General features: G+C 39.6%; 1 protein-coding gene across 3 annotated transcripts; it reads right to left on the reverse strand.

Moving 5' to 3' along the window:
• Positions 1-1,910: 1,910 nt before the first annotated feature.
• MRPL42 (mitochondrial ribosomal protein L42) lies at positions 1,911-10,126 on the reverse strand. 3 transcript variants are annotated; one of them, XM_065627564.1, is made up of 6 exons: positions 10,054-10,126; positions 7,810-7,972; positions 5,765-5,828; positions 4,696-4,780; positions 3,292-3,455; positions 1,911-2,027 (listed from the first exon to the last, which is right to left on the reverse strand). In XM_065627564.1, the coding sequence occupies exons 2-6, from the start codon at positions 7,889-7,891 to the stop codon at positions 1,982-1,984; spliced, it is 441 nt and encodes a 146-aa protein (XP_065483636.1). In that variant the 5' UTR covers positions 7,892-7,972; positions 10,054-10,126; the 3' UTR covers positions 1,911-1,981. The 3 variants fall into 3 exon arrangements, with proteins under 3 accessions (XP_065483636.1, XP_065483647.1, XP_065483657.1); XM_065627575.1 differs by having other exon boundaries at positions 7,810-7,969; positions 10,054-10,106; XM_065627585.1 differs by having other exon boundaries at positions 7,810-7,916; positions 10,054-10,101.
• Positions 10,127-12,082: the final 1,956 nt, after the last annotated feature.

Below are 12,082 nucleotides of genomic sequence, written 5' to 3' on the forward strand. Positions count from 1 at the left end.
TGCATCCAAAAACATTTGGGAAACATTGAAAAATCCAACATTTCTTCAGTGATTGTGGATGCTTGGTCATAAATGGGGAATGACAGGCAGGAACAGACAAATGTGAGGCGGCTTCTGTAAAGCAAAATGTCTTAGTAGTATTAGCAATAAGCAAAAGTATTGGGGAGGAGAAAGGAGGAAAATAATTGAAAGTTTAAATTAATCCAAGAATATATTTTCTTACACTGGAAAAGTGAAAAATTAGGTCTCAGCTTTCCAACTATAAAGGGAGCTCAACTTTATGCAGTGGAGCATAACAAAACACTAAACATGAAATGTAAGCTTCTCAGTTATGGACCAGTGTCAGTACCAGGCACCATGAATTGATGAAAGTACTAAAATTTATTGTACTACAAATTACTAAAATCTATTTTAAAAAGTTACGATCTAGGCAGAAAAAAAATTATTTTCATGCAATTGAACTTGCAGAATACGCAGCGATCCTTTTCACAGGCAAAACAGACATTCCTTCATGGTACCAGCACGTTTGTTATCACACAAGCAACACATGGTAAAATATGGAGCCAAAAATCACTTGACTGAGGTGGACTTAAACACGGACTCAGACATCTTGCAAGTGTAACTGGGAGAATATGCAAAACGATTTTCATGCTCTGCCATGATAAACCATTATCAGCTAACTGGTATTCGGATTTAAAAACTTTTTAAAATAATACCAAGATACTTAGACTAGCTTTATGTAAATTTTTCCAGAGGTATTTAAAGGTGGAAATGTTACACGCATCCAACATTGCTTTTTTTCATTATTAAAGGAAATTCAAGGAAAAAAAAGTTATTTAGTAATAACTTTAGGAAAGTGTTCTTTATACTAAAAGTGACCAGGATTAGAGACTTTATATGGTGCTCAACTGCTACGAAAATGCGTAGAGAACACATGCTGGCAAAATTACACTAGACTAACAGAAGAAAGAAGAACCTTCCTATCTCATCCAAGTTGCTTTGGAAAGGAAGTACAATCAAAATGTATGACATACATGGGATAATTATTTTCTGATTATTTATAAGGATCTGCTATGAAGACTTAATGAAGTCACTGGGATCCCTGCAGAGGCACCCAAGCTAGCCCCTTCTATCAGAAGGCTGATGCCTAAAACTGTTGACTGGAGTAAAGAATCTCATTCTCCCAAGAAAGAAAACGCTAGATGACACAGAATATGTAATAGCAGAAACATTTAAGCACTACAAAATGCTAAAGCTATGAAGTAAAATCAACTGAAATTTCCTTAATTTGAAGCATTTTATATGATAAAGGGCCAGTCCTTCCCCCTAGGTAAGCTAGAAAGAGCTGGGAGTCTTCACCAGTTACCTTGCTGAAGCAAGAGGACTCCTCCTCCCCTGAGGTACAGCTATTCCGATTTATGCACAAACATGGTATCCTCACTGAATGGGAGTTGGGGTAGGGTTAAAAAAGTTACAAGTGTAATAGAAGAACCAAAGCTATTTCACCATTCTAATAAATACCTCATATATTTTTAATCAATACTATTTCATTACTACCTCGGTATCCAAGCTCACTTGCATTTCAGTTACTAGATTTCTAAAAAAAAAAATTATCCCTCAAAATAACACCAAACTTCAATGTGTCCGGTTCCAGACTTCCCATTTTGACACAATACTTCTATGCATTTACTTTACCAATGAGAAGCCTCTGAGTGTAATGTGAGCACTCCATCACCTGTTCCATCCAGTTCTAAGACTAGCACATTCGCTGACTGTGCATATACAATACCCTTCACTGAATCCTTGCTGCATTACTGCAGTTTTGTTGTTTTTTCTGTCAACTAGTTCAAGTAGTATAGTCAAGTTAAGCATGTTTTCGTTATAGCACTCACACAAAATTGCCAAACATCTCAACTTTCTGTAATTTTTATTTCCAATAAAGATTAATAGCAAAGTGCTGCTGAAGAAGAAGTTATTTTAATTATCGGTCTTTGGGAGGATTAGGATTCTTGCGTCTTCTATGATACCTAGAAGAAAAAAAGGCTGCAATGAACACAAGCTTTGGACAGTCTTTGATTTTCTGGATATTTTTGCCCCCAGTTCTTGATCTGAGGTTACACAAGTCAGCGAAACACAAGATACATGAGCACAACCCATCACCACTCGTTAGATGTTGTCTCTGCTGTTCATGTAGTTACATAACGCTACTCATTTCTACTGCTGCATCTGCTACAAGCACGCAATAATCCAATCAGCTCTACAGCTGAATAGGTACAGAGGCTGCTGTTTATTCTTAATCCTTTGTGCAGTGTTAACTTTATTACATGGTTGGCTTTTCCTATGGCTCGAATATTGCTATAGAACAAAGAGACATTATGTTCCAAGGAATTATGCCAGACTGTACATTAAATAGCGTAACATTCTGCAGACAAACTAAACCTCAAATTATTCACAACAAAAATGATCCCTACTTTCCTCTTAATTACCCACCCTAAACCAAGGAAGATCCTGTTTGATGCTCATGAAAGTGACAGCTACCCTTTGGCCATCCATAAAAAGTTCTACCATTTCATTCTTCTACTCCCAAAACACAATTAAAAAGTTTTCTGTGGCCAAAAAAAAGTAAAAAAAAATTCTACCTGTATCAAGTCTCCATAGCTATAAAATTAGCAGCTACCAAAATGTGTAGTAACACAGGCTGGAAAGGAGTAACACAAACTAGAATACCATTTTTTTCTCTTAGCATATATGAACATATATAGTTCCTCTTTAAGCTCAGTTATGTATTTTTGCACCTCTCCTCCTCCTCGCTTTCTGAGTACAAGGCACACCACAGTGCACTTTTCACCATTTCAAATGAAAAACCTCTACTGTTCTTAAGTCTGAGAATCATCCTATGAAGTTTTTTTCCTGAAAAGTTGTTAAGGAAATGACAACGCATGTTTCCAAGCTGTATTTGGTTATATCCATTGAGGGTATTTTATTTACTAGATTCTCTTATGCAACTTTAATAAATCACTTTAACCAGCAGCTAACATAGGCGGTATGAGAAATTTCTACTCTGTGACATATCTGAAAAAGTTGCAAAGGCTACCAAGGAGCAGCATTAAAAAAACCTTATGAAATAGTCTTCCATTTACACAACACTGCATTTAAGATTCGAAGTAGCAGTCCATGTGCTAACAGTATCTTGTCTCACGTGACTTATCCTAGGTTGAATCTAGTCATAAAATTATTCCTGTACTTCCCTTTACCTCCAAAAGGAACAAATACTGAACAGAAAATACTTACTGTCCCACAGGATACCAGCGATGTTTTGTTGTGTAAAACATTTTGCTGAGCTCTTCAATTGTAGGACCTCTACTGTTCTTTAGTTCTTTTTCATTCAATCTCGATTTCAAAACTTGATCAAGGGTTTCTTCTGTATTATTCACTGGATCTGGCCGTGGTATGGGCTGTGAAAACAGTAGTGTATATATTTCCTTTTTCTGCCTTTTTTTTTTTTTAGAAAAAGAAAGCCAAGCTACATAGATAGCCTTACAATTTACTCTTAACAGCTGAAACCAAAGAAATACAGAATACTTGTAATTGCAAAGGCTGCTTACTGCCTGCCCCAGAGCAGATGTCTAGAAACATCTCATTACTCCAGGTGCTACAGCTGATCACCCTACCCCTAAAATCAGCACTGCTGTCATCATTATTGTCGATCTCATCCTTACGGTTCACTAGCTGAATCATAAGCTTCAGTTCTACTAATACAAAAGTATTCATTTTTATTTAGATATTTATTCAGTTACAGTCATCATTGCTAGAAAAGCTTTTAGATGATTTTTACCATGGAGAAGAATGTCACTTCCTCATTGTGCATCTGTAAGACCTGAAACCTAACTACTAGCACCATTACAAATATTTTTCCTTGTTTTAGTCTTTTACGCCCATTTTTCCTGAGACATGCAACTGATAAATTCAAAAGTACTGATCTCTAACTTGCAGGCAAGGAGTGCTAAAATGTTGTAAGTTTTCAATGGAGGATTTTCACATTGGGTACTTCAGCAACATAGCTACCACCTGCTGTATTTTACTAGCACATGAGTACTGGAAATTGAAATAAAAAGTGTACTCTAGGAAAGTTTATCTAGAATTAGGTTTCATCAGTGTTAAGAACACATTGAAAGTACTACTGATAGATAAAAACTTAATATTTGAAGTTGTTTGTGGCGTTTATGAACCCAGAGTGATGAATGGAATTTAAAGCTTGAGTTGAAAATATTCAGCAGCAGCAGCAGCATTTCTTTATATCCTCTTGCCCACGCTGTGGCATCTGTGCACAGCAGGATGTGTCAGCTATAACCTGCATTCCAAACATCCTCTGAGGAGTACACTCATGGACAAACACCAGTTCTCCCTGTAGAGCACGAGTATTTGAGTGTCTCATATAATTCTTCTGGAGTTACTATATTCTGTGATATCTGAACATTTCTTACTCTGCAACTTTCCCTCAATTCAACTAAGAATAAGGTCCTCCTCATGGCAGCAGCTACATTCATCCTTCACTCACTTCATGGACATGCTGATCATGTAATAAAAAGTACCTCAGTATTTTAAATTTTAAAAAGATGCCCTAAAGACTCAAAATTATTAATTACTTATGCTTTTGCATGAATAAGAAATAGAAATGTATACATTTGGACATACTTTTGTGTGCTCATATGGAATCTCAAGTGAAGGGTGGTAGCAGACAATTGTCTTCAAATCCGATGTGACTGCAAGTTCCACTTTGCTATAAAAATAAAAACTTATAAATGCATACCTTAAAATTTTCAGAAATGCTGAGCAACTGAACAGCCCAAGTCCCAAAGAAAACCAGTTTTGACCTTGCATTTATGAATTCTTAAGGATCTTCTATAAAATAAGGGCCACAAATCACAAATGCTTTTTTTTTTTCCTCTCAGCTATCTTCAGTTTTTGTTGTTGTTGTGGTTTTTTGGGGGTTTGTGTTTTTGGTTTTGTTTTTTTTTAAAGAGGAAAAAAGGGCTAAAATAAAGTATTAAAGGCAGCTGGAAATATGGGTTGGGAAAAAACATTTAACAGTTTAAATAATTACACATAAAACAGTAAGACCATATAGGGATAATGATCATCAGTGATATGTAGGACAACATGCCTTCATAAGAAGTGTGGCATCTACAAAAGAAAGAATAAGAAACAAAGCTCTGTGTGGGGTTCCAACTTTTATATTTGGTAAAAGATGATGAGCATGAGAAAAAAGTCCTACTGAGAGGTTCCTTGAGGGAACATGACTTTTCTCAGCTTCCTTCCCCTTCCCATGACACGCTAGCTTACTAAAACCTTGTATGACACCGACTGTGTGTTTCGCACTATATCTGTGTCATCTTTTCTGGTTTCTATGCAAGTTTCCCATGCAGCAGCACAAAAATACCTGGACTTTGTCTTAACAATAAGCATCAATGAAAATGACTGTTCTTAGCTGCTTTTGCTCTTCCACAAACAAAACTGCAGGAGTACGGGGGTCATCACAATGTTTAGAGTGAGTCCTGCATGATTTTTCATTACACTTATTTTTTGAAATATTAACTTCACAATTGTTGTGATTGGAAACAGTACTTGAGTTAAAATTACTACCTGTATCCAAAACTAGCAGAAGATGTGTTTTATACCATTATATGGCAACTTCATAACAGAGAAAGTAGCCCTGGAATAAACGTCACATGAAAATACTACACATCAAAGCACATTTAAGTACCAATTGTAATCTTCAGGGAGAACTGCGTATGTAGATTTATGGCAAGCATGATACACAGCTCCATCTGAAAAATAAAAGAACACGAATGTAAAAACAAACATTAAAGAATGTTTACATTTTCGTTCTGTTCTAAGTCTTAATCAGGGATTATAATCATACTCAGTTTTAGATTAACAAAGCCCAAATAATGTCTGAATAGAAGTTCACTTTACTACACAGATTACTAGTGCAACCAAAAATACAGTATCTAGGTAGCTACGGCCTACATTTACCTTCCCAATTATATTGTTATCCCAAGAAAAATCACAGTATGAACAAACTACCTAGAGATTTCACCATTAGATCACAATTTTTATACATGCAAAGAACATTTACCATATGACTTACAGGGAAGATAATAATTTCATAGTGAAAACCAAATTTGTACCTTGCTGGCGACTGCCATATGAGCTACAGAAAACACAAAACCGTAATATCTTGGTTGCTGTAACACTAGAGAACTTCACCCTTCTCCCCACGTTCCTGTTGCTCCAAGGAAAGTAACCACAAGAATTACAAGTAGTAGTAAAGACATTCGTAATTTGAAACGAGAAGCTCTGAGTAGATACGTAGAGAAACGTGTTCCTCGTGAGGGCAGCCAACCAGTGGGACTGGGGCCCAGGCAGGTTTGCACAGTCTCTGTCCTCACAGGTTTCAAAGGCCCAGCTGGACAAAGCCCTGAGCGAACTGGTGTGACTGCAGAGCTGAGCCTGCTTGGAGCAGGAGCTTGGACCACAGACCACCCAAAGTCCCTTCCAACTGAGCTTTCCCCCGATTCTATTCTCATTATTCCATAGAATCACTTAGGTTGAAAAGACCTTTAAGATCATCGAGTCTAACTGTAAGCCTAACGTAGTGTTAAACAGTAACAATCCCTTATATAGGAACCATACCATAGGCATCTTGCCTTCCACAACGACGTAGGTACGCATGCCTAAAACAGGCCTGGGAGGTGCCTATAGTTATTTTTACTGGCAAATCGCTTCCTTTACTGCCAGAAACTGCCATAAATCCACGTATAAGTTTCTGAGTCCAGTGAAGCTTCTTTTACCACTACACTTTAAGACCTGAATTACAATAACAAGAACTAAGTTTTAGCATGTTCTGAGCCTTCTGTTTTCAAATAAGTCATAAAAATGTTTCAACTTTTTTCTGACATGTTAGTTTATTTAGACCATTTTTAGTTTTAATACAAATGTGATTCTTCTTGGCTGTTCATAATGGAGGGGGAGTGCATTCAGTGTGTCAAAACTGGAAAAGCTGAAAGAACCAAGAGGAAACTTATATGCAGCTATTTTCCTCTCAGAAATATTTTAGATGTAAAATTATTAAATTTAAATTTAGATACAGCTAGTATTTTTAAATAAATATTTTAGATATAGAATTCTTAAATACAGAATTTCTGTTAGCACTTCCATGCTTCAGTTCTTCCAATTAAACCATTCTTAATAATTAAAGAAGTTGAGTTCTGGTAAAATATTAATGTAAATAGTCCATATTTCTTCCTAAGATTTCTTTCCCCTCCTTGCCCACTAACTTCTCAAATGTCACATGTCCATTATATTTTCTCAATTTCTGTCTTTTCTACCACCTCCTCTACATCTTCCTATTAACATCTAAAACATGACAAAACCCTAAGAAATAATATTGCCTGTTTTCACTTGTTCTTGGTTTATGTTAAGTAATGAGATTTTACTGTAGCCTTTTCTCACCACTGTTTGTAAGTCTGAAAAAATAAATTTAAATTTTCGAATATCATCAGTGGTAAGAGGGGTGGTGTTTACAAGTTAAGCATCATATGTGGACCACGGAAGTTTTAAAAGAAAAAAAAAACCCACAACAAATCAAGATATCCTTTAATTATTAGCAGAGAACATGGAATACCAGACTTGATTCTGTTCAACTAAAAATTCACTTCCATGCTTCCATTACTTTAAACAGTAGAGGAAAGAGGCTCTCGAGAACAAATTTCAGTATAGAACTTTAAGAATTTCATCACTACTTACTCTGCAGTGGGGCCTGCCTACAGGTTGCTGCTGAACGCATCCAAAAGAAGGTGGACCACACAGTTCTCAGTGATGTTGCCATGCTGACAGCAGAGCGGAAACCAGTCCTGGACAAGATGGAATTCAAACAGACACTGTATCCTTTTTTTCTGCAGAACACCTTCTGAAAGAAACCAGTTTCGTAACTGTTCAGGGTACAAAAGACTGACAGTTTAACTTCTTGAATATCTTAAGGATAAATAAAATTTGTGCAGTACATTCTTCATTATTTGTCAGTTGTTTAGAAGTCCTTATTATTTAAGATACTGGCGCCTGCCTCCTAAATAGTCAAATGGGGTACAAGACTTTATTTACTGAGAGGTACATCACTAACTTTAAAAAAAGTTTCTAAGCTTGGGTCTTCTCACAGTTTTTCTACTGGTACTCACCCACCTAAGTTTTGCATCCTTCCTTCTGCACACTCCACAGAATTATTCCCCAAACATGTTTTTCTTGTTCACAATATAACTATCACCACCCAGTAAAATAATAGATGTACTTATAAATAACACTGTAGTTAACAAACTGTCTAGATGCAGTTGGTTTCACCCTCCTCAAAAGCAATACACCTAAAAGCTACAAAACACCATTTATAATACCTTAAATATAACTCCAAATTTCACAGAACCAGGAAGATACGTATAAAGATCTTAATTTTTCACTGCTTACAGGAAAAAAAAAAAGCTTTGATGAGAAAGAAGAAACTTCTTCTCAGTGAGGGTGACGGAACACTGGAACAGGCTGCCCAGGGAGGTTGTGGATTCTCCTTCTCTGGAGACATTCAAAACCCGCCTGGACGCCTTCCTGTGTAACCTCACCTAGGTGTTCCTGCTCCGGCAGGGGGATTGGACTAGATGATCTTTCGAGGTTCCTTCCAATCCCTAACATTCTGTGATTCTGTGAAACTTATAATGATACTTAAAAAAATCATAACTGGAGAGAGTTTAAAAACATACTCGTAAATAAAAAAGAAACAAGACTTATTTAAAACTACTTCATATCTAGTGCCTCAGAACATCAGCAGAAATGTGCGTTTTCCAATTTCGACATATAATTATTCATAATTTTCTTTCCCTGTGACAAGTGCTGCTGAAGTCAGAGAACACTAACATGGCATGTACAGACCTGCTTTTATATATATAAAAGAGCTGCTTTTATATACATATAAAACAATATTTATATTTTATATATATTTATGATTTTTACTTATATTATGTTTATAAAAGAGCTGCTTTTATATATAATTTGCCTTTGAAAGCTCATTGACAAAAAAGGCGTGAGGAACACAGCAGATCTGGACCGCCCTGCCGAAGGACAGGGTCCAAGCACTGGCCTATTCTCCGCCTCGCCTCCAGGACCACTACAGTTTAGCTGGGGACATTCCCAGCCCTGAGGCTGCACACAGAAAACCCTTAAAGGTCTGTCAGCAACAAGCAAGCATACAAAACCTGACACTTCTATTGTTAATAAAAATGGATCTGCAGGCTCGTAAAAACCAAGAAACAAAGAAAAAAGCAAAACAAAAAGAGTGCTAAATGCAGCAATTTAAGCTCTCTGAAACTACATGAACTCTCTTCCTCTGGCCCATTTTGGAGGCCCAGCTTGCTGCTCCCCTGCATCAGCCGGACACGTGTTGTCATTAGATACAAAAAAGAGAAGGCTCCGAGGAGACCTTATTGAGGCCTTTCAGTTACTTAAAAGGGGCCTATAAGAAAGATGGGGACAGACTTATTAGTAGGGCCTGTTGTGATAGGACAAGGGGTAATGGTTTTAAACCAAAGGGAGGGGAGATTCAGGCTGGACATGAGGAAGAAATTTTTTACACTGAGGGTGGTGAAACACTGGCCCAAGTTGCCCAGAGAGGTGGTAGATGCCCCATCCCTGGAGACATCCCAGGCCAGGCTGGACGGGGCTCTGAGCAACCTGATCTAGTTGCAGATGTCCCTGCTCATTGCAGGGGGTTGGACTAGGTGACCTTTGAAGGTCCTTCCCAACCCAAAACGTTCTGTGACTACGGAGATGGAGGGGGAGAAGCGCTGCACAGCGCGACCCTCAGGCGAAGCAGCGCTGCCCCCGCGGGCCGGCCCGCCGACACGACCACTTTCCCGGCGAAAAGCGCAACAGCCGAACGCGACAACCGCAGCCGGGGGGAACCGCCACCGCCCGCCCGGATCCTCCCTCCGGCCGCGGCCGCTCAGCAGGTACCTGTGCAGCTGCCGCTGTCGCGTCCCTCACCAGCCCGCCAACGGTCACAGCACCGGAAGTGACACCGAATGTCCTTCCGGTTCCGGGGGCGGCTCGCCCCGCGGCACGCCGGGAGTTGCAGTTCGGGCGGGCCGGCGGGAGGGGTCTGTCGCGAGCCGACAATTGGAAGGGAAATCTCTGATGTTACCGGTTATTTCATAAACCGGTGAGCAGGGCCTGCTTGCCTTCCAGGTTAAATTACACATCAGCTCCCTCTGTTCAGCCTGCCAAACCTCCACAGTGCCTGTAATACCTTTTCATGGGCAAGGCCTGGGTTTTATGTACATGAAACAGCACATGGATGGAGCCAGGCTCTTCTCAGTGACAACCAATGATAGGACAAGGGGCAATGGGTACAAACTGGAACACAGGAGGTTCCATTTAAATATGAGAAGAAACGTCTTCTCAGTGAGGGTGCCAGAACACTGGAACAGGCTGCCCAGAGGGGTTGTGGAGTCTCCTTCTCTGGAGACATTGAAACCCACCTGGACGCCTCCCTGTGCAAGCTCATCTGGGTGTTCCTGCTCCGGCGGGGGGATTGGACTAGATGATCTTTTGAGGTCCCTTCCAATCCCTAACATTCTGTGATTCTGTGATCTCAAATGTTTAAAGCACGCAGAAACTCACCTGAATGCCCCAGGTGTGCTGCTGCTCTGGGGCTACCTGATTTGCTTCTTTCAGAGACCAAGTCACAAAGCGTTTCAAAGACAACGTTATATTTACACAACATTGATAAAAGATAAGAAGTAGAGACAAAAATCAATTGTCTGACCTGTTGCTCTAGCACCTGCAATGGCTCCAGCACCGTGAGCTTTCACACACCCATGAAGCATCTCTGCGTCACATCAGCCAACTGTGTCTCTGCTCCTTTCACAGAATTGCTCTTCTGGAGAGTCCTGGCTAATGCAACCTCTTCCACAGGTCTTCAAACCATTGCGTCTTTTCTGGTTGTTGGCTGTGGTACAGCAACTTCATGCAGTCATTGGTGGAAGCCTCACAATTTCAGCAACATCTCACTTTGTTCTGTAGCTGCAGAGTTGTAGTTATGCTGATAACTTCCAGAAGTATAGCCAGAAATCACTAGTCAAGAGCTGATTGTTCCCATCAGTAGTGGGAAGGTTTCTTTTTGGATGGTGACAGAGCTGGTGAAGGGTCTCGAGCACAAGTCTTATGAGGAGCGGTTGAGGGAACTGGGTTTGTTTAGCCTGGAGAAAAGGAGGCTGAGGGGAGACCTGATCGCTGTCTACAACTACCTGAAAGGAGGTTGTAGCATGGAGGGTGTTGGTCTCCCAAGTAACAAGAGACAGGACAAGGGGAAATGGCCTCAAGTTGTGCCAGGGGAGGCTCAGATTGGATATTAGGAAAAAATTCTTCATGGAAAAGGTTGTCAGGCATTGGAACAGGCTGCCCAGGGAAGAGGTGGGGTCACCATCCCTGGAGGTGTTTAAAAGGCATTTAGATGAAGTTCTTAGGGACATGGTTTAGTGCTAGAGTTTTGTTATGGTTGGACTCGATGATCCAGAGGATCTCTTCCAACCAAAATGATTCTATGATTCTATTCTATGATTCTAAGATGTTTTTCCCAACAGTTGAAGATGCAAGACATCCATTCTGAGCCTTCTTGCAATATTACATTCAGTAAGCCATGGAGAAAGGGGGCAGAGATGGGCCAAAATGTTTTCCATACTACTTGGAGAGATGTAACCAAGGTAGAAGATCACATCTCCACTACAAGACTCCTTCACCTTTGTGGAGATCAGTTGTCTCCATTATTCCCATCAAGTTTCTGCGTGCAGCTGTTCTGAGCTCAAGCCCCAAACAGAGGCAACACAGTTCTATGTGTCTTCTGCTGTGTCAGATCATCATTCTCACAAGTAATTCCTTGTACTAGGATGAGGGCCGCCCTTGGGTGAACAATAGCCTTTTGAAGCTGAATACAAGCAAGAGTGGTTATACTGATAGACAAAGAAAACACATTGAGGATTTTAAG

The sequence above is a fragment of the Caloenas nicobarica genome, chromosome 1 (assembly GCF_036013445.1).
Source record: "Caloenas nicobarica isolate bCalNic1 chromosome 1, bCalNic1.hap1, whole genome shotgun sequence".
In the NCBI taxonomy this organism is placed as follows: Eukaryota; Metazoa; Chordata; class Aves; order Columbiformes; family Columbidae; genus Caloenas; species Caloenas nicobarica.